Below are 23,114 nucleotides of genomic sequence, written 5' to 3' on the forward strand. Positions count from 1 at the left end.
GGGATGTAAGAAATGTCACTTTTTTTTAGTGTCATACAAAAATGCAGTATGAGTCTTAACAACTTAACTACTGCTTAGAAGTGGCAAGTTTTAATGTAATGTATAGTTTTTAACCATTTGAGAAAGAACGTTGTTTTTAAATGTATTAACCATCATAATTAACTGTTTTTTCAATCCTTTTTCATTCCTCTAGAGGAAGGACCATCTCTCTGCATGTTTCTGCTTCCTCATTTGCATCAAATACTAAGTCAGCTGTTTGTGACTATACCTTAAGCTGGGATGGTGGCAGGGTCTGATTTGCAATTATCATTTCAGACGTTTATCTTTTCATGATATAGCAAGCGAACTAATTGTCATTAAAAGCCCTGTACTGCCTAATAATCTCTGCTGCCTGAGAACAGGGTTTGTGTATGCTACAATTAGGGGTTTTGTCAAGACAGATAAAAGCTGAATAATTTTGTAAAGTACTGGTTAGGCCTCTGCTGAAAATGGAATAAAGCTCTGGTCATCCATACTTGTAAACATGAGCTGAAACTGGCACAGAGCCAGTCTGCTAAGATGCGGTGGAACTTTATTAGAGAGGCAACTAGTAGAGCTTAACCTGTCTAGTTTTTGAAAATGAAAGCTGAAAAGAGACAGACTGGTGTCTGTAAATATACAGAAAGGGCTGGTGGTAATTCATCCAGGTCCCAACATGGAATTTGTGAAGTGCAGGAATGCGTTTATCAATGGTGGTGGTTGCACTAGCATCAGAGGGAGATCGTTGCCCTGGTGGGTCCCTTCGCTCCTACGTGCCTGGATGAAACGGGCCTGAGTGTTATGTCAGTTCTGCCATGTGCCTGGCTACTTTTGTTGTTGCTGTTTAATAACAAACTCACTGAAAGTAAGAGACTTAAGGGAGGTTAACAGTCATGGAAAAATCGGTGTGAAGATGAGAAGAATTTGGTGTGAAAACTAGACAGCTGCCTTACGACACCATTGTAGTTGCTTCCTGCTCTAATTGCTTTCGGTAGCTGCTCTGCCAGTTTGGGTCTGGCTGTATCCCAGTGCAGCTTTTTGCTCCAAGCAAAACAGGGACTCTCAATGTATCATTATCTCTGTAACTCAGAGGAGCAACCAAAACATAAAAAGATTATTACTAGGCATAAGATCACACAGGAATAGTATAGCGAAGTTAGGAATTAAACTATGTCTCCTCAGCTGTGAGTTTAACACTTTTAAAAAGTGATCTGTCACAAGTGGAGCATGGCAGAATGAATGTCTTTGTTAGAGGCTGGAATGGTTTATTTAATCACAAGATAAAGCAGATACTTCTCCAGCCGTTTTGAGCATTGCCAACTTTGCTTTTGATTGACATGTTGCCATGTTTGTTGTATTCATTCTGCAAAATATTTTAGAGTTTATATTGTATCTATATAGAAGCCTGCTTGAGTGAGGGACTACAAGGTGCAGTGAGAAGAGAAATGTAAGGGTAGAATAAGAATATATGAGGGCACTGAAGACTCAGGCTTAAAAAATAAGCGTGTAACAAGTGGCTGGTGTGTTAAGTATGTTCCCAGGAATTTCACTTGTGTTTTTAAACTTAAACTTCCTCCTTCTCCCCGTATTCTATGTTCCAGGGAGACAAAAGGTCCATCATGGCAGATGTTGTTATGCTCGAGTGTAATAATTATACTCTTGGTCATGACTGTAAGATACTACACAATTCCGATGATGGCAGAAAAGGAGGATTTACAAAGTTTTAATACATTTGCAGTGACTGCAGTTTAGTAGTGTTACATGGAGAGAGATTTGGCCTTCAACCTAGCTTCTCTGTGAGTTGCATTCCTGGCTTTGCATATCAGGTATGAAATTTGTTTGGAATGTTTGCTATAAAAATACCTACGCGTGAACTTACATCAGCGAGAAAATAACTTTGGCTTGACCTTTCGTTAGCTCTGATGTGGTAAGATCATTCAGCAAGGAAACCATAAGTTAGGGAATGACTTGCAACTGGTGTTTTCACAGGCTTGGTTTCCGCACAGGAACAATCCTTGGAACGAACTAGCCCCTAGTAATCAATGTTTTCTTTCACTCTCATTTTCTGCTGGAGAGCGACCCAGGGCACGCCACCTCACTTAATGCTGTAACGCAGCCATTTGGGAAATCCTCCCATTCTGGGCAAGTGTGGGACTGAATACTAAACCCAAACACCCTGAAGACCAGGGAAGGACGGGGACAAACTCTGATCCTTTCACAGTTCATTCTGTGTGCGCGCTTCAGGCACTGAACGCCCCTTTCCAACGGGGCGGCGACTCCCCACAGCCCGCTGCCGACACGCCGCCTCCCTCAGAGCCGCCCCTCAGGCACCACACTACCCCCTCAGAGGCGGGCTGCGCGCGCCACAGCCGTTGGCGGGCGGCTCCGCGTCACGTGACCCCCCCCCCCCCCGCAGCTCCGGCGCGCGACGCCCGTTAGGGGGAGGGACGCGCCGGTACCCTCCTCAATCCTCCCCCGTCACGTGACGCGGCGGAGGGCCGGGCGCCCCCCTGCACGTGACCCGCCATGGAGGCGGTAGCGGGGAGGGCGCGAGGCCGCCTCCTCCCCCCGGGCCCGCCCCCCCCCCCCCCCCCCCCCCGCCCGCTCCCTGCGCTCCGGAGGCGGCGGCGGCGCAGCCCGGGCTCCGCGGCGCCCAGCCGGCCGGCGGGGGGGGGGGCCATGGACTGAGCGGCACCATGGGCGCCAAGGAGTCCCGCATCGGCTTCCTCAGCTACGACGAGGCCTTGCGGAGGGGTGAGGGCGGACGGCAACCGGAGGGGGGGGGGCGGTGCGGCGGGCCCGGGCCTGCGGCTGAGGGGACCGGGGGGGGGGCCGGGCCCGGGGCGGTCAGCGGCGCCGTGACAGAGCCGCGGGAGCCGGCGCTGCGCCTCGCGCTCCCTCCGCGCCCCTTTATTTATGTACCGGGGACCCCCCCCCCCCCCCGGTAACGGAGCAGCCGTCACCGGGAGGACCCCCCCCGGGGCCCCCCGCAGCCGGGCGGGGGCTCCGCTGGCACCGGCCGGGCCCCGCGGCCTCGCCTCCGCCTGTCACCCGCCGGCTGCTCCGGGGGCCGGGCTGTGCCGGGCCGTACCGGGCTGTGCCGGGCCGTACTGGGCTGTACCGGGCCGTACCGGGCTCCCGCCGCCCGTCGGCCGGCTCCTTGCGTTTGGCCGCGGCGGGGAGCGCGCCCCTGCGGCCGCCGGCTGGGAGGGAGCCGCGGTTCCCGTGCGCGCTGCTGCCGGAGCCGCGCTTGCGGAGCCCTCCCGGGGCTCGCCGGGAGGAACCGGGGTGGGGGGGGGGTGCGTAAACAAGCGCGGTGCTGAGCCCCCGACCGAGGCGAGCTGCGCCCGGTGCTGGTACCCAAGGACAAAGAGGGACGGGGATCTTCGCGGCCACGGGTTTGCGAGGAGGATGGCTTTTTCATCGTCGTTGGCCTGCGGTGCGTGCACACGGTGCGGTGCGGAGCGCTCAGGCAGCTCACCTGTTCGATGGTTGCAGCGTTGGTGAAATTCGTGAGCTGCCCTTTGGGGTTCTGCAAGCACCTAAGAAGCGTGTGAGGGCTGCTGAGGGAAAGCTGGGAGGAAACACCCGGCATTAACTGGAAGAGAAACAAAGTGATGCGACGTGGGATGTTTATCTGTTTTGTTTTTTTTTTTTTTTTTCTGATATTTTTTCAAATGGTGGAGCCATTGAGGGATGCCATGTCAAGTAGGAAATGGAGCAACGTATTCTAAACGCTGTCAAGCAGAGGAAACAAATGTGATTCAAACTTCTTTTCATTACAGGTTTCAGCCATAACAGCCCCGAAGAATTTCGCTTCTAGTGAAAGCACATAAAGTTTTAAAAAACGTAGATGTGCGTGTTTTTAGAGGAGCTGGAGTCATAAACGTAGTTTGGTAGAGAGGTGAAATTGAATGCATTCGTTCAGTCAACTTGTATATTCCAGAGTTTATAAATAAGAAAAACTAAATGCCTGGAATTTAAAGTTAGATTTACACTTGTATTCTGCCTCAAAATCTAGGAAGTTAATCTAGAAGCTTTCATACGGAAAACTACTTGACATCAAAGTAAGACTGATTTTGAAGTTATTTATAATTTCCTTGCCCAGTAAACGTAATATTTCTCTTTAGTGTTCTTCTATCTCTAGAAGCTTTTAATACTGTTTTTCTGCAGGAGAGCAGAAAGGTTGGTTTAGGCCCTGGTATAAATTGATGTTTTGCTAAAAAGCTGTTGTTTACTTAACCAGTGAATCGTTGTACGTATAAAACAGGCTGGTTATCAAAGCGTTATTTGTTGGGGCCATCCTTGCTCGCACAGTGCTTGTGGTTGCTGGTGCTTGTGGTATTTCTGTGGACACAAGCAGCAAAAGATGATAATAGATAAACATACACGTTATTAAAACAAAAGCAAGGCTCTGCATATTTACATCCAATTAGATAGATGGAGCTTTTCTGACACTGTATCCTGGTTATTAAATGCTGAGAAGTTTTCTATTAGGTGATAAACAAATTCTCCTTACGGAATGAGTGGTGGTTACCTGTGTTTGTAGAAGCAGCGTTCATTCAGAATGCTGTGGTCCTCTTTTGAGACGCTTTAGTTGTTCAGAATACCTGGAAAAATGCAAGGCGTGCTGCTGGTTCTGTAAGCTTCAGGAATTAAGGCTGACTCTTTAAGTTATGAATGGAAGCAATTTTACTGTAATTTTGAGAATAACCCAAGGGAGTGAAGGTGAGGAGGGTTTTTGTGGTTAAACACAATATAAATAACTAGCTAAAATATAACTTCTGTTCAAAGAGATGAAAACGTGAGGGCAGCCCGGTGTTATTGGCCGTGTTCACCCTGGAGCATGAGATAGTGCTGTGATTTTTTCGTTGTTATTATTTTTTGCTCATCAACACAGACAGCTGACTGCAGTGTGGATGATGCAGCCGTGTGGATGTGCCCGATGAAGTTGTCTTGTGTCCCCCCAGGGCAGCTCCCGCTGCTGGTCTCCTTTTTCTCTCCTGCCCTGTAAAATCTTTGTCTGGTTGTGTAGCTTGGGACCGAAACGTAAGGGCTACTATTTTGGACATCTTGTTACGAATATTGCTGAGTTACCATCATCTTATTTACAGTTGCCAGGGGCATAGCTTTGCCTGTTGTTGTGGGAAAGGTGAAGGTTTTGAGCTTGTTCTGATCCCTGTGTGGAGCTCTTCCTGGCCCTCAGACCTCCGGCTGAGGTTGACTTCTTTGTAAGGAGATGAAATTCACAGACAGGTCGTTAGAGGTGAAGTGCTTTGTTCCAAGTCGTGCCTAAGGTAATCGGTTATTTCATCAAACTAAGTTTGTAATGGCATAAACTGTCAACGTGGCTCATGGGTTTGTTGCTTTTTTCTTAGCCCAGGGTCCAAGAGCACCTTTTTTTCCTAGGGCGGTGCTCACGTCAGCTCGGTCAGTATCCCTTTTGGTTCGGTGCCTTCTCCAGCACATGCCTCTCGTTTCTGTCTCCGCTCTGCTCACCAGGCTGTCTGGCTGCTCGCTCCTCCTGAGATTGCCCAGCGCGAGGCCTTATCTTACACCGAGGAGGTAGTTCTCTGAAGCCTGCCTTATCTTCCGCTGGTTCTGCTGGCAGCCTTAAAGGGCTGTGTTTGGGAAAAGCGACTTTATAAAGGAACTTTTTTACTGTAGCTGCAGCGCAGCAGGTCTGCTGTGTTGTATATACAATATTTTAATAAGGATTCCTCAGGAAAGAGATGGGTACGTGGTACTAACTGATGGCCGGTTTATGCTGGATCCCTAAGGACTGCGTTCTCCAGTGACTGTTAACGCATCTTGCTTAGGTAACTTTTAAAATATAATCACAGACTCAGACCATACATTTATAAAGGTATTTGAAAATTATGAGATGATAGAAATCAAAGTTTCTGTGAACGTTGCTTCAAGAAAGCAGGTCATGCGAACTCAGGCTATTTTCAGCTTACGTATGCTAAATATTCAGTCAGGTAACCACTTAAACAAAAGAAGTGTCAATGAATAGTCATGGATCTGTAAGATTTGTGCTGGGGAGGAGGGCTGGGTTTTCCTTCTGCTCAAAGGAAGGTAAAACTGCTGTTGGGTGTGTGCTGGGATGGAGGAAGGGGGAACTGCAACGACAGCAGCGTGGCCAATGAGTGTAGCACTCGGAGAAACGGATGGCTGCGGATCGGTCTGTTCCATTGTGCCGTGAGTTCTGTGCACAGTGATCTCTGAGAAGAAGAAAACAAACAGCGTCACATTTCAGAAATGTGCGTGCACTTCGTGTGCCCTTCAGATTGAGGCAGGACTGCCAGGTGTGTCAGTTTCACGGGATTTGCCTCTGGTCATGAAATAGGGGTTTCAGAAACAGTTTTCTCTCCAGCGTCTCAAAGATGCCACCAATTTGAGAAGAGCAGCGAGCCCTTCAAAGCGATGAAACGGGAGGTGTCCCGGCCCATGGCAGGGGGTGGAACCCGGTGGGCTTTGAGGTCCCTCCCAGCCCAAAATGTTCTGTGATCTGGTGGCTGGTCATTGATGTCCTCGAGCTCACGGCTGTCGTAAGTCTGACAAGAGGATGATGGAAAACTTACTTGAAAGTACGATCGTCTATTTGAGGCTGTCTTGATCTCGCCCTGGTGACAAAGTCCACAGACTCAGCCCTAGAGCCTCTGGAAGACGACTTGTTTATTACTCCTGACTTTGAAATGATCTTTTTAAATCCCAGATGCATTTTTAGGAAAAATGAACAGAGAACTGCTTTTGTGGTTTATTCTCTTCTTTTTTGTATTCCATGAAGACAGTTGTTGTTCCTTTTCTCCCATATCTGAAAAATAGTGCTTGAGCAGCACAGGTAGGCAGGCATTCTGCTGTTTTCCGGGACACAGCATGTTCAGGGGGTATAAACCTGTGTCCCTCTGTATAAGGAGCTTTGAGTTTTCAGGTACTTGTGATGAAGATGCCTAGATCCCTTTCAGCTTCCTTTCTTTCCTCTTTTTAGCTATCAGAATTAATAGGATCCACTGTTGAGCCTGTCTAGATTCAGGGCGACTTGTGTCAGCCAGTGTCTGCTGGCTTTAGGGCTCTGCCAGGTGATTAAGGCAGGTATGAACGCACAGCTTCACGCTTCCTGTTTATACATCTGCGAGCTGCAAGGAGCTGCTCCATCCCCAGAGCAGTAATTATTTCACAGCTTTGGCATTCAGCTCTGATGCTTCTTTTGGGAGGGTACCTCACTAGTCTTAGCTGAACATATAATGCGATGCACAAGTGACTTGGGGAATTCTACTTAAAACTTCCACAAATTGTTACCAGAAGTGAGGTTTTTTACCTGTAAATCTTCAGCTGAGTTGCGGTGACCTCTTTGCTTTCTCCCTTCAGGTTCCAAGTCAAGAGTGGTTTTCAGCCTCTTACAGTGCCCAGGTTACATACTGCGGGACATGAGGAACATTTGTACAGCGAACTTCAGGCAACTAACAGCGTTTCCTTTCCTGGGATGCCTTTTGTGGTCTTTAGGAGAATTTATGAAATATCAGAATTTAATTCATTAGAGTGAACTCTGTGGTCCTGAAGGAGCTGATGTGTGTACCTTCTAAGCAGGACTTCAGTTATTCTGTGATGGTTCCCAAGCACGGTGGCAGTAACCTGGGGAGTAAATGCTCAGGGGCTGGGTGTGCACGCAGCAATGAAGTCTGATAAAATAGGATTTAAGAGTGCAGGCATTTCATAAACAAGAAATGGTTGAACATTTTAAAGCAAAAAGGCCTCAGAACCTTTAATTTTGATTCAGTAAGTGTTGGGAGTTCTCTAGTTTCTCACTTTAAAGGATGAAATGTGTCTCTAAATAATAGCAGTCTCATAATATCAGCTGCATTGCATAGATCCTGTCAGCATGTTACTAGAGACTCAAATCAAAGCGGTCAGGAAGGCTGCCAGATGAACGTAAATAGATAATATCATTTCAGCCATGGTGGCTGGGAGCTGAGGGATAAGCTGGACAAATGCTCGTTTTGAGTGTTGAACAACTCGATACAAGCTATAAGTTTGCTATCAGAAAATTATACCCATAATGTATTTTCTTACATTGACATTGTCGGTTAAAATGGAGTGCTGGAAACGTTTTTGTTCTGTTTTATAGAATACATGCCTGTATCTCGTCGTTCATACAGCTCCGGGTTGTTCTGCTTTGTCTTACATTTTGATCAATGAAATCAGGTTATTCATGGTCAGATCTCCCTTGTCAGTTTCTAGTTGTAACTTTCTTGAATAACAGCAGAGGTTTGTGGGTTTTTTTTTTAAGGCAAGCCCAGAGAGACTGTTGAACTTTCATCCTTTCAGGTTTTCGAGACCTGCGTGGACAAAGCCTTCTGCAGCCTGCGCTGTGTTGAGTGTTGGCTTGGCTTTAAGCACCAGGTGACCTTCCGAGATGCTTCCCAACCTGGTAGATTCAGTGAAATATTTCTGTTCACTCTGAGTTTTCTAAAGCCTTGTTTTTATGCAGTATAACTTCAGGGTCCTGAATCTACCTGACAGTGTCCTAGAGAGATGATAAAAGAAGACAAAAATAGAAACTAAGAAGCTTTTCAAAATGACACGAAGCATTTCTAATGAAATGTGAAAGACCAAAAGAAAAGTGGGGGGGGACACTACTTGAGTCCTGCTGTACTTGACCTGTACCAGTGTCAGGCTCCCTGGCTGCTGGCACTCTGCAAGAAATCAGTAAAACAACCCGCATTCCCTTTCTTATTCTCAAAAGGAAGCCAGCCTACTGTCTCATTTCATAAAATGAGTGTGGTATTTGGTTCTTTAGTACTCAAAAAAATGAAATCACGTTCAAAAAATGTGCCTGTGAAGGTATGACAAGCTTTGTGAGAGTAAAAGAAAACACAGCATTAGCAAGCTGTGATCAGGTGTGACATAATATGTCTATTTAATTATATAAATTAAGATTAAACAACTGCTACTTTATGATAGGACTGGTTTTGATTTTTCTGTAATTGAAAGAAGAACCAGACGTTACTAGTATCTGTCATTTTTAAATGACAGAACATCTTCTGAAAATTGAGTGTGTATATATATATATATTGTTAGCTTGTGAATTCATAAATTCATTCTGAATAATTTGGTATATGGTGAGTGTCAGGTAGGTCTGATGAGTGCTATATCTTAAAGGTCTTTTGGCATGGCAGTTATTTGTAAAATAATCCTGCTTTTATTTCTTCTTGGATTTTGGCCCAAGAAGAAATCCCAGATGCAGCGACTATACAGAAAGGAATGGCGGAAGCATAGAACAAGTGTTGTATTTCCAAATACTGGAAGGCGGTGTGTGTTTCCTTTTTATTTCCTCCTGGGTGATTTGGCAATAGTCTGCTAGTTTCCAAAGATGTGCTGAGCAGGGAGCTGTGCATCACCCGGCCTCGCTGGACTGGGCAGGTGCCGAGCTCCCAGGGGAGCTGTTCTGCTGTCCCATTGCCGCTGACCGAGGGCTGCGGTGCTCCAAGCGCACCAAGAGGCGTTTGGGACCTTACAGAGCAGGTACTTACGGAAGTGAAGTTGTGTTCGCAATGAGCAGAAGCGGTGTGAGTTGTTCTGCCTGTCCTTGACTGATGATTCTTCGCCCTTGCAACGAGGGACGTGTTTGCCATCCTCTTCCTTACTGCACCCCAGGTATCGCAGCACCAACTGCTGCTAGTAACTGATGGCATTACCTTGACCAACACGTGGGGCTCAGTGGAGACTACTTTGCAGCACACGGCGTTTGATTTGGGCTGCCCCATCTCTCTTGAGTTGAGCTCCAGTGAGGACAGCTGGGCTAAGCGAGGCACGGTGGGTGGGATGGGAGGTGTGCTGGGGGCATCTCTGCGAGTCTTCAAGCTCTGCCCGCGTGCTTTCAGAACTGCATTATACAATCTATTCTTTAGGAACCCTCATAATAAAAACTGTCATTTTCCATTTTAGGTTCCTATATAGGAAAGTAAGTTTTGGAGGTTAATTCTAAATAAGACTTTCAATTTTTCAGTATTTTTAAAACAAGTTACTTCTTAATTTATTATATTGCTTGAAGCACTTGCGTTCTGTTTAAGTTATACTTAATCTAAATTACTGTGAATATCCGTGTGATATTTGCAGTATTGAAGAAATACAAAAAGCATCTTTAACATTTAATTTTCACATGAAAAGGTCATTTACATAATGAGACAATGAAGCCTTTGGGCAAAGATGAATGTAGAAGGAAAAATCCATTAATGTGGATTCTGCCTAAGAGTTTGAAAGGGCCTAATTCACAAAAGTTTGAATACTATATTATTGCTAGCACTTCCTAGAATAAAAATACCCTGCTTGCCTAATGAGTGGCAAAATCTTAATGCACATTCTGTTTTGTGCTTTCTTAAGGGTCATCTCACTTTTGTTAGCGGTGACTGTTCCTGAATAGCTTTGGTCTTTTCAGCTTAGCTGTGTAATGATACTTCGCGTTTCTTTTCTATGTAATGAATCTTAACACCTCTGAGGAGTGGGTTTATTGCTAGCCTGTGTTTACAACTGAGCACAGTTGGCATAGGCCTTGTCGTAGGTAAGGGCATGCTTGGAAGGAGTGCGTGGCTTTTAATTGCAGTTTTATTAAATGGATGTGAAAGCCCTTCTTGGTTTCTGATTCTTAATGGGCATAAACTGGGCTTGGATCTTGGTTTGTAACGAAACATGTCTGCGTAGAATTTTTGTAGTGTTTCAACGAAATCTATTTAAAAGCTGGTGCCAGTTATAATCGATCACAGCATGCTTCTGTGTAGACAGTTAGGTCACTCATCATAATGGCAATAAAACCAGAAATCCTTCACTATTTTAGTGTAATCCTGACAGGAGCTGAGCTCTAGGAGATAGAGATGTGTGTTAAATAATCTGGTAGTTGAAAAAAAACAATACTTAAAAAAAATAGACTAACATTTGTAACAAGGGCCTTTATTTGCTTTTGAGGCAAAACAGAAGATGCCTGAAAAAGGTTTGGGTGATTTATAATCCGGGCGGGCTGCAGTGAGCAGGGTTCCTTCCCCATTATATATGTAATTTGATGTAAAAACGGCCAAGCCCTGAGTTTGTTACCTCCACCGAAGTGATAGCTGGCAGCAGGCAGGGCGGCTGGGTGCATTGAGTGTCTGCCGTGATCTCCAGGGTCCTTAAGCCCTGCTCTCCGTCCCCTTGCAGGCCGTCAGAGCGCACAGCGAGCTGCCGCGAGCACAGTGCCACGTGCTGATGAGGCTAACAACTCGCTGGGCTTGCGAGGTGGTGAATTTGGGGCAAAACAGCAATATCTCCCTGGAATGGTGCTGGGAAGCTGCGGAGGCTAAGCGCCTTCAGCTGCACGTTCAGGTTGGAAGGTGCTGCAAACCATCGGAGCTCCTGGGAGAAGGATGCCCTGGGGCTGGCAGGATTGCCCCTGGCTGGCTGGGACAAAGGGGGAGGAAGGGTGTGGAAATATCATCTGGTTTTACACCTTGCCACGTACTTCAGTTCTGACTTTAAGGATGGTCTTAACCCGTTGGTGGTACGTTCTGCGTTAAAAAGGGGGTTGACTTCTTGTCTTTGCTCAGGTTCTCAGCAGCCGCAGTCATGAGCAGTGCAGCAGGGCAGCGGGCGATGCTCTGGGGTGAGGCTGTACCTGTCGTCAGAGCGCCGTAACGGGGCCCTTGCTACCTCCTGCCAAGGGAGAACGAAGCTGTGCTTGCCAGGGTCTTACATAACATTTATTTTGATGGTAATTTTTCTATGTTGAAGACCTTTGAAGCTGTTACCCTTAGTCCTGGAGGTAGTAGCTGGCTTCTTGGAGCTGTGCAAGGGTAAAGAGAAACGTGCAACTTGGCTCTGAGTTAATTTTAGTGTAAAGCTTTAACATTTTTCTAATTCTGAGTAAATAACTGTGATGGTCATGCAACATCAGATTTTAGATTGTAGAGAAAGAGAAAAAAATGTCTCGGTGCTTACCAGTCTTAGAGAGAAATCATTTAAAAGCAAGACTTGACGCTTCGAGAATAATGTTACAATTGTTTAGTCGGAGTTGGATCCAGTCGTTCTGAGAGGTAATGTCACCAGGCCAAAGCAGGAGGTAATTGCATTCTGCATAAAAATATCTTTCTCACACTTACAACACTTATTACAACCCCTTTTGATTCTTCCTCACACAAGCTGCGTTTTTATTCACGTGGCATTGATCTTTTTTTTTCCACTTGGTATTTCAGTTTTCATCCCCTCTTAGAATACAGGTATTTAGTACAGAACATACGCTTACATTACATTGTGTTTTGATTTGATATTCCTTATCTTAATTTATAGTGGTAATGGAAACGGTCGGGTTTTGTCCTGCAGCAGGCTGTTTTGGTCATGAACGGAAACACTTTAACAGGTGTATGCTGTTGTCGCTGTGTAACTCTGTGATGATCCTAAGGCTGATTTAATTGGATTTTTGGCGATCATTTTAAATGATCAGCCTTACTGCGTTAGTTTTCAACATTGTTACTTTGAAAAGCTGAAACCTTGAAAGAAAACAAAAATTGGAAGAAGCTCAGAAACCCAAGCAGAGCAGGAAGTGCCACATTTAGATGGTCTGTGTACATGCATAAAAAGAGCTGGAAGTGTTGGAATAATAATTACGAGAGCTTTAGTTTCGGTCTATAAATGAACTTGGATTCTATTTTGAATTCAATTCGAACACGAATCTATTTTGGGTGAAGAAGTGCTTCCTTTCAGTCCATGTTTCTAGTGGTTTGGTGTTGTCCAGAAACAAGATTTCTTTCTGTGCTGGAAATTTCCTACTCTTGAAGAACATTTTCAGCATGTTCTAGCTAAGTGCGATAGGGTTAAATACTGGATCTTGGTTTAGAAATTAGAAAAGTGAAATTGTACTTCCTATGGCTGAAGCAGCATTGCTTAAGAAAAGTAATTGCCAGCTGTGAGTGTGGTCGGCATAGCCTGCTCTCCATTCTGCAAGGGTGTTAACGAAGGTGATAGCAGTGGAAAAGGAATGCAAAATCTTTTTGGTCTCTGTTTGCCAGTCTTGCAGCTAACAACGTGATTTTTCTTTTCCTGAAGAATTATAATCAATCTTTTTGCCACTGACTAATTTACCGCTTTTTTTGTGTGTTACCTGCAGCTCTGTCTTCTCATCGCCTTGGTTAAAGAATGGCTGCATGAGTGTCTTGTGCTAATAATTAATTAATTCCCTAAGTAATGAGTAGATTGCGAAGGAGATGGGTTAAAGGAGGAAGGAAACATAATGTACACTAATTCTAATATAAAACACTGGGTAAATACCTGCAGAAGCCACAGAATATTATAAGAATATAGATTTAAATGGCAGATTATAAAGTATTTGATAAATATCTCTTCATATAAAGTGTTCACTGTTTATTATGTAAATGCTTCGAGCAGAGACAGCCGTGTCCTTGGGGATGTCTTGAGAGTCTCGGCAGAGATTCAGGGAGAGTCTCCAACTGCTGAAGCTATTCAGGGCATTGTAGCTATTTTGTATTAAGTTATTTTTACTTATTATTATTTTATTATTAAATTATTTATTATTATTCTGGACTTTTGTGAAATAGTGGATGCTGTGGGGTGGACCCTGAGTTATCACATCAGTCTGAAGTGGTCACTGGCTGCAAAGTTACTGAAATAAACCCATGCAGCTGTTTCCTTGTCTATCTAAATAGGTTGCTTCTTCCATTCTTGTGAATGTAGGACCTTAAGAATAGAATACATCTGATGATGAATACTTTTAGAGATATATCTGCACTCTGTTACCAAATCTACTTAAAACTAGTGTGGCATCTTTCAGGAGAGTTCTTCAAAATGAGTCCTCAGGTGCATGTGGAGAATTCTCTGAACAAGACACACAGCAGTGGAGATGGAGTTTGGAAGCAGTGAGGCTGATTATTTGCTGCTGTCAGTTAAAAACTGCCTCTGATTCGATTCTTGGTGTCACGCTACAGGTGTAGTAGGGCCCCAGCACTGGCCACGTGTTTGTTTTTGTTTTACTGCTTGACTGCATTGGCTCCTGTCTCTGTGATTTGGGTTTTATTTTTCAGCCTTTCACAGATTTGCATAAAAAAACTTGTTACGCATCTATAGCAGTGTAACAGAAGGCATAATTTTGTGACCTGACACTAAAATAGCGTGGTTTGCATCTGAGGTTTTTTTTCCATGGTTGTTTCCCCAGCAGTTGAGGATAGGAAGGATTAAAGCACAGAGCCTTCCGTTGGCCGTCGGCTGAGTGTGTACGTACACGTGTGACGTGGTCGGGGCAAAATGTGTGGCTTCCAAGTGAATGGTGTTTTTCTTCTAATTGTTGAGAAACAGAAATGTAGCAGGGTACAGTCTCTGGATCTTTTATTATTTGTTACTTGTAGCACTAACTGCTGCGCTTAACTGGAGTTGTGCCTCTTCTGACTGCCAAATGTGTGAGTTAAATACTTTATAGAAACTACACCGGCAACTGCAAATCATAACTCCTCGCCTTTAACCTTCGCTAAAGGCTAAACGAAACACTGCCCTCACGTGCACGAGTTGCAGATTCTGTTTAACTTTCAGGTTAGGTGGTTTTTTTTGTTGTTTTTTTTTTTTTTTAATGAAGTGCCACTTTATAGTATAGATGTGCTTAGAGTCTTTGGCACTGTTGAAAGAGAGGATATGACATATTTTGTTATATTAAAGTGTATTTTTTAGCAGGCTTCTTATGTGGTGTTTGCCCTTGCATGGTTGGCATTTGGGACAGTGCCCTAAACCTGCCTTCAGACAGCCGGTACCTGCAGATGACAGAGCTCTCCTCGGGAGTGCTTTTGCCTTTGATTTTAATAGGCTGTTTATTTCTTGGAAAGGAGCTGTGTGATGTAATTTTGTATATCTTACCAAGCATAAACATCTAGATGATTTTCATGATGGTAATAAAGTGGAAGCAGCTTTTCCGAGTTGTGACAGAAGCCGCTCTGCTCGCCCAGGGGAACGCCAGCCGTCAGTGAATTGCTGGGAAAGCTGGCCAAGGGACAGCCCAGAAAGCAGGCGTGTTTCTCATCTAAATGGGAATATCTATCCATCCTAATGCCCTTGGCCCTAGGTAGGGCCAGCAATCGTTCCTTGGGGTGCCTGGAGCCGTGGCAGCACCTCACCTTGCAGGAAGCACCCCGAGCCGGAGGGTGGCATCCTGGGATGAAGCTGGGCTGGAAATGGCTTTGTTCTGCCACTGAGGAGGAGTTTGCCACTTCTTTAATTGCTAAGTCATTGTTTTGTCTCCAAGACTGCAGTCGGTTGCGCTTAAATTCGTAGTGATACGTGTGGTAAAAGTTATTGTTTATTATGTTATTATGTTGTTATTATCCGCGGAGGTTTCTGAATTTTCAGGTTCTTTCAGCTTTCTTCTGTGGCTTATGGGGTTGGGCTGGGGAGCATATAAAACCAGGCTTCTCTAATTCCTCAGGATATAAAATATAGCCAATAAGATTTAAGTGCTCAGATGGTGGGAGGATTATTTCACTGCTGGGGCTATTACGGAGCAATTCCTATCCATGCTCATCTGATGGGGAAGGTTGTCACAGAACCTGTACTGATTAGCTTTGCTTGAAGCAAACATAATCCAAATAGCAACGTGACAGTGTGTGCCCTGATGGAGATACTTTACAGATGGATAAAACAGGCTAATAATACTTAATGGCATTCTTTTTGAGGATGGTAACTGTGAGAAGTAAGCTCTTTGAAGATTAAAAGTGTCACATAAATGCTAAGTATTCTTGTTACAGAAAATTGGCAAATCCTATTGTAATAACTAAATCTTCTGCTGCCTTCCACGCACAAGATGTTAAACCTTTGATATGCGTTGTGGTTAGGTCTAATAGCACCGAGCAAAGCTTTATCCCCACCATGAGCCACTACTACCAAAAAACAAAGAACAGGTATGAGGGGAAAAAATGGATTGAATAACTTGAATTTTTTAATATCCAACCTGTGTTGCTATTATCCTTAAATTCCTGTTGCGTACTGTCACTGGGAAATGTTAAGAGTGTCAAACCTTCACTGAGACGCACTGAGTAACAGAAACAATGCGATTCTTGATGTTCTGGTTGAGAGCCATTCCTTACAAGGGGGCCGGTGGTTTTGTTGTTGGGGGCAGCCTTTTGTGTCTGCCCACCCCAAATGTTCTCAAGTGGGCTCCTTTTTTTGCAGGGATGGATGGGTGGGGAGTTTGTCTTTTTAACGACACGGCTGGTTCATTTATTTCAATTGTGTTTTGCAGTTTGGGATTTTTCCCAAACATGTTTTCTGCTCGCTTGTACATTTTACCTCTTTGAAGCTTTTTAGTAATTGCTTTGGTTCTTGACAACTTCATAACCGCAGCCATTGAGTCACAATACAGACTAATGAAAAAAGTAATAAAATTTCCATGTATAACTAGGAAGAAGATTCCTGAGGGAAATATTGAGCAAGTGATTACAGGGAAGATAATTGTCTGGTTAGAGAATTATATGCCCTGTGAGTTTGATATTGAACCTGTAAAATTGTCACTTAAAAATCAAAATATTAGAATTATTAAAAGCAGAGATGGAAGTCAGAGCTTGAGGTAGGTGAATTTTGTTTGCTTTCTGAAGAATGATCGAGTTGTCTGCTGTTGGTTTCTTAACCGAGTTTCGGTTATTTTTAGTAAAGAATAAATGCAGTGTTAGGCTGCTCTATGGCTGCAAATTATTGCTTGCCTTGTGTGCTTGAGATCTGCAGGGCTTTGGGGCTTTTTTTTTTTAATAAAGGCACTGATGTAGCGAGCTGTCTTTTATCCAGTAGTGACTGGGCAAGTAGTAGGAATTCCGATTTTGTTTTTCCTGTTCATAGTGTATTGTGGACATTTTGATGCTTCACATTCTGGGAAAAAGTGCCATCCCTACTAGCTACTTTGTAAGGTGCTTTAGCCAGATGAGCTCAGCGTGTCTTTATCTTCCCCTTACCTGAACTTTTTATCCTCTGTTTTTTTCCTCCTGATTATGGAGTGACTTGCTTCCTGTTTTGATTTCCAGCACTGTCAATACCTTGTGGTTTGCTGTCCGATGTTTTTTCCTGCTCACCTGTAAACCAGAATATATAATTTCCTTTCATGTAGCCAAATGAAATATCTTTGGTTTTGGATACCTGAAGATCCTGCCAGCTCCTTGGTGCTGTTGCTGCCACCTCTGTTGTGCTTGTGGTGCTCTGCGTGTTGGTGTGGGCAGAGGTAACCAACTCACCGCTAGTTTCCAGCAGCCACTGCTTTCTCTTGTAAGATGAAAGTAAAGAAAACAGCTCGGTGTGTTGTTTCTGTGCCCAGCTCGTTACAGATTCGGCTAATTGGCTCTCGGCTGATAGCAGCCCTGGCAGATTAACTCCACCTCATCTCGGTTCAACTACTGGGCTCCTGTCCTTCTCACAGACTGAAGCAGCTCCTTGGTGCAGGACTTTTACAGACCATCTGAGATCATTTATAAAGCAACTGTCTGATGTAGACTAGGATTTATATTCCTCTTGTCATTTCTGTGCATTCTGTTGGAACTAGATGATCTTTAAGGTCCCCTCCCAGCCCGAGCCGTGCTGTGATGGTGAGATTTTAGCGCTGAGACAGTTAAGGCACGGAGAGGTTAAGTGCCTCTTGCCTGAATGTCTCAGCATTAAAGAGCTCCAGTGCAATGCTTTTATTCCTCTTCTGCTACAACAACCAACTTTTTATGCTCTAAAAAGCTGCATTTTATATCTCATTCTGTGTCACAGCGTTTTATATAATTCTGCTTGGATTTTAAAGATGAGGGGAAGAGCCGTTGTAAAGGAAGGCAGATTTGTCTGGTCCTGATGTTCCCAATAAATGTGAAACAGGAATTTAAAACCCATGCATTGTGCTCGCTCTCGTCACACGTCACAGGCAAGGTATATAGTAATTACCTCATATAAGCTATAATAAAACCATTAAGCTTGACTAGCCACTACTTTTAACCTTCAGACAAGCTCCCTTCAACATTAATATTAGTTTCTTATAATGCTTAAAGTTTACGTGTGAACTGTTGCATCCTAAGCAGCAGTGCTTGCTCCTAAACTTTGGCGTCCCGTCTCTTCGGTGCCTTTGTAAATCTTTAAACTTTGCAAGGGCGGTGGAAAGCGGCCGTGTGCTGAGAGGCAGGCGGGTGACTTCCAGCGGTTGTCGCGTTGGGTGCGGGTTGCTTACTGGGGCCAAGCAGAGGTGCTGCTGTACGGCACTTGTGTTCATGACCTCCATAGTGTTCCTAGTGTTGTCTTTTTTATTTAAAAATTTCAGATTTTAGGCAGATTTTAATGACTTTCCTACAATATTCGAATAAAACATACTGTTGAAGTAATCTGGAAGAACTTCAGGCTAGGTTCGTTAGCCTCTGAGGACGTACGACAGCGTTTGCAATGTTTGTGCTTCCACTAGTGAGAACTGACTTTGATACAACCATTTCCTTCTCTCTCTCTTTCCAAGACAGGCAATGAACAAGCAAGAAGTATCGATATGAGGTGCATTTGGTTATAACAGTCAGATTTTTATGATGATTCGATAATATTTTACTAGTAGCTCTGTAAAGGCAGCGCACATTTTGCTGAGGTAGGTATTTGTTTCCCAGCTTGCTAACTTTTCCGCAGGCGTTTGTTGTATAAAGCAGGCCTTTTCAGTCTCACCTTTGTCCAGAAGTGACAGAGACTGTGCTGCATATTGAACTACGCAGTACTCACAATGCATTTTTTTTAATTCTAAAAGGAAAATTCCAGGATGACTTGGAAATAAATACATAGAGTGAAAGAGTTGGAAAGAAAGGAGTGGCTCCAACATGAGACTGCCTTATTGTGTAGCTGGTTTTGGAAGGTGCTATACACATTTTTAGCTGGACAGTAGTTAGTTTAAAAAAAAAATAATACTAGAATTGTAAATCCATACAAACGGCATTAAGTTGAACACCATTAAACTAAAAATAACCTCGGCAATTGGGTGAGCTGAAGGTCTGTTACAATTACTGTAAGTTGCAGTGGTGTTTTTAGCTGAGGTTGCATGGTTTCATTTAAACTTTATTAAACAAACTGGAGCTCGAGTATTCGAGTATTCCCTGGAGAGCTGGATGCAGCACTAATCTTCTGTTAAACTGTCTTCAGCATTATTGGAAAGCATCCAGCCAAGGTAGTGTTAAGGAGGTTTGTATTTGCAAAGTTGCCTGGACGGAACGACAAGCTGTGACTTCTCCTTTTGTGGAAGAGGCAGTTTGCTTCTGCCAGGTGCTTTGGAAGCAGGCTGACTGACTCAGATACAATTTTAAGAATCAGAATGCGATATGTAACTATTGAAACTTGCTTTTCCTATTTTGAATTCAAACCTTAGAATAAAAAGTTAGCTTCTGTAGTCTTGAGGAGTGAAGAACTAGGTGTGCGGTCCCAATTAATAGCTGCCTTGCTTCCTCTGCAATAACACTGAGGTTGAGCCACCCGTTATTGGTAGGAACGATGAGAAGGTGTTTTTTTTTGCTGTGTTGACTATCATAAACTTATTTTAGGAAGTCTTACGTGTTCTGTTTTTCCCTGTCAGGCTGTGAGAGCAGCAGCAGTGTCTGTGCTGGTGCAGTGTCTGTGCGTGTGCAGGGAACGGGGCCGGTCAATGGTCTGTTTGTAGGGACGGCTCTGTCCTGGAGGCGCTCAGTGAGGCTGCCTTTACAAAAAGTGAGTCTGCTCAATGCACGACCTGAAGTCAGTGGATGGAGTGAGGTTGCTAACTGCGTTTACGTCTAAATGTTGGTATAAAAATATCTCTGTGGTCTGTGATGCTTGCTGCCGCTCAGCCACCTTTTTATCTGTTGTGCATTGTTTGTAACAGACGCTGATTGAATGCACATGCAGAGTTCTTGAGCAAATGTTTGAATGCCTTCCTGTAAGCCTCTTCAGTCTTGAGTTGTGAAAGACAAGAGAAAATAGTCTTAAAACCCGTTCTTGCACTTCTTATTCTTTTTATTTCTCCCTTTCCCCCCTCCACAAAAACTTAAATAAAAAAGTCTCCAGCGAATACAATGAAGTGCTATTAAAGGCTGCTGTCTGGAAGCGGAGGGCAGTATTTGACATTGACCTCTTAATAATATCCATTTTGCATACATAACACCTCTGACCTCGGTTGGACCGTCTATTCAGCACGGGATTTGTGCAACTGAGAGAGAAAAGGGAGCCTGCAGGCAGGAGCATTCTCATTTTTATTACAGTAATAAATGTATTGCTTCTGGAAATCTTACTTTCATAATTTAAGAGCTATTGTTATTTCTTCTCTACAGGCTATCATGTTCTACCTCTGTGTCAAATAATTGGAAGTTCTGTATTCATATATTTTATTTGTCTTCCAGACTTAAAGTAACCGTTGATAATATCTTTGCTTTCTACTCAGCTCGTTTCAGTCGTACTTTCGTGTGCCTGGCTCTAAATGTATAATGAACTTGTTTTTGCAGAGCTTTGCAGATGATTGTAGATGGCCTGCATCAATCATTTTAATGTGTCCCAGGGAGGGAATGGAAATGATTATCTTTTCTGTAATTCCATGACCTGCTTTGTAGTTTCTGCGTGCAAACAATAATATTAAGTGATCTCTAGCGCTAGCAGTTTGCTTTTGAAATGTAGCACGGAGTAGCAGTATCAATTTAGCATCTACTATTAAATGATGTGCTGGCAGTCCTTGCCGAAGATGCTAGTAGCGTTGGTAAAGTCGTCTTCCCGGCCTTCCTTTGGCCAAGCCGTCCGCCAGCGGGACTCGAGGCACGTGTGCGTTTTGAGGCAGGTGGGTAGGGGCCGGATTCTGCAACCTGCCAGCACCGCCCGGGCTGATGCTTGTACCAGGGGGGTGGTTGCATGGCCGCGACTCCCAGGGAGATGTGGCTTCCTTTGTGTGCTCAGGGTCCTAAGGCGATACGCAGAACCTCGCCGGAGCGCTACGTGGTCTGCTCTTATGGCTGTCCGGTGCAAATCGCTTTGGTTTCTGTTAATACAGGTAAATCTCACAAAGGAGTGGCCGGTAATTGTCTGATTACGAAAGTACAGGACTGCCTGAAACCGCTTTATATTCTAGCCCATTACATATAGGCAGTTCACATTTATTGCATAAATAAAATTTTCTATTAAAACAGTTATTGGAAGTTTTAACTGGTTATAGGCTGTTGTATTTCTTTTAATTAATCCTACCGAAAAGTAGTGCACAAGTGTATGCAAAATTGCATATATTAAGAAGAAAAAAAAAATTCATCCCCTAACACGTATGCAATAGGGCAAATGCTGCAGTTGATTTTGACTGCTGGTGGAAGGAAACTGCAGCTCCAAGTTGAAATGGGTTTTGCTAGTGTTAGGATTGTGAGGAGAAAACCGTATTTTTGCATTCATGAAAAAAAAATAAATGAAATTTTGGGAGGGAGGGGGGAATTCTTGCTGTTTCCTTCTTAATCAGAAGGCTAAATGCTGTGGCTTTAATCAGAGCATAGTCCTACAGCTGCGTGGGCAGGTGGAAACAGACCTAAAACCCATTTTTTTACTACAACCTGCTATATTGTGAAAAATTCAAAATTGCTCTGGAGTTGTGTACTGTTGGCGTACTGCTTGATGCTTCATTACCAAAAAGGCCTGTTTGGTATTTCTTGAGATAACCGAGAAGTCAGTGATGGACGTCCCAGAGAAAGTTTCTACAAAACTCAAATTTTAATGAAATTCTGATCTTTCACCAGTAACAGGAGGTATGGAAAGCCTTATTTTATTTCAACAAACAAACAACGCCAAGGCCTTAGTATTCAGGTGCACCAACATAGTATAAAATACGAGTAATTTTTATGACAATTGTTTTCTATGCAGCCAGGAAAGTAAACCTGAAATTTATGTAGCTGCATTATAGAAGAACATTGATAATGACATGATACTGTATTAAGTAGCTATGTTTGTTGTGTAGGTTTCAAACTTGATTTGGCAACAACCAGTAATTAGGTTACTTGAAGTCCATTATAATGTGTGCAAGGCCATAAGCATTTGCTCAGTTAAGGCTTTGTATATACTTTTTTTTCCTGAATGACCATGAAACAGATTGGATTAACTGGTAGGGAGCTCAAAAAAACAAAGGGAGAAAGAGCAGGGAATGCAAAGTCTGTCTGTGTTAAGTGAGTGTGCCTTCATGGAACTGCTGCTAGGTTGTATCCAGGAGCTCCTTTGTTTGCTTTACCTTGCTGCAGCACTGAAGCTGGGAGCTTCTCCCTCTCGTTTTGTCCCCCTAGAAACAAGGCAGCTTTTACACCTAAAGGTAACGTGGCGAGAGGCTGTGCGTGAGGGTGTGCAGATGGGGCGCAGGATCCAGCCCTCTGCTGTGGAGCACTTCTGCTAATTCCTTGCACGGGTTGGGAACAGGGCTGCACTGCGAGGTCGGTTTCTTTGCAGCATCTTTATTTTGCTGCCCGCTTCCTTAATGCAGAAGAGCCAGGGGGTTTGGAGAGCATCGCTTCAGGTTGTAAATAGCATATCGGGGAGTCTGCTTCCAATTAGGGAGGGAAAGCCCTGGAAGAAGGCTTTAACTGGCATGCCTACCAAAGTGTTTGAGCATTCGTTAAAGCATCACACTTGGAGACATAAAGAAAATAAAAGATTCCATGGACATGTTAATGTGAAATAGAGAAAGTCAAATACCATACATGCCAGGTAGCAGTAGTATACCAACCTTCTTTTCCCGTATAATTAAAGTATGTTTATTTTCCTATAACAAGATGTAATAGTAACTTTTAGTAATAGTAACTGTGGGTCACGCTTGAGGCTTATTTCTTAGATCCTTGTTTGTTTGTTTTTTTTCCTGGTAAAAGGTACCCAGAATACCTAATAAAATTTGAGAAGAAACATGACCCAATCTCTGTTTTCACACGCTGTCGTAAAGTCAAGACCCCAGTCTGTTTCAGTGTTGATGAGGGTTAAAATCAAGGAGGAATGTTTCAACATCATTTGCTTCTTAAGGAACGATTTTCCTTTTGATGAATGAATTAATTGAAATGCGGACGTTTTGAAGGGAATGCTGGGTTAAGTCCTGAAGTCCTCTGTTTTATTTTGGCTGGCAA

General features: G+C 43.9%; 1 protein-coding gene across 3 annotated transcripts in view; it reads left to right on the forward strand.

Annotated features, from left to right (window-relative positions):
- Nucleotides 1–2,625: 2,625 nt before the first annotated feature.
- USP32 (ubiquitin specific peptidase 32) overlaps nt 2,626–23,114 on the forward strand; it is a 78,396-nt gene continuing 57,907 nt past the window's right edge. For all 3 annotated transcript variants that reach the window (XM_040532850.1, XM_040532852.1, XM_040532851.1), the window contains exon 1: nt 2,626–2,772. In XM_040532850.1, the coding sequence (XP_040388784.1) occupies nt 2,715–2,772 (58 nt within the window). In that variant the 5' untranslated portion in view covers nt 2,626–2,714. The remainder of the gene's footprint in view (nt 2,773–23,114) is intronic.

Source organism: Cygnus olor, chromosome 20 (assembly GCF_009769625.2).
Source record: "Cygnus olor isolate bCygOlo1 chromosome 20, bCygOlo1.pri.v2, whole genome shotgun sequence".
NCBI lineage: Eukaryota > Metazoa > Chordata > Aves > Anseriformes > Anatidae > Cygnus > Cygnus olor.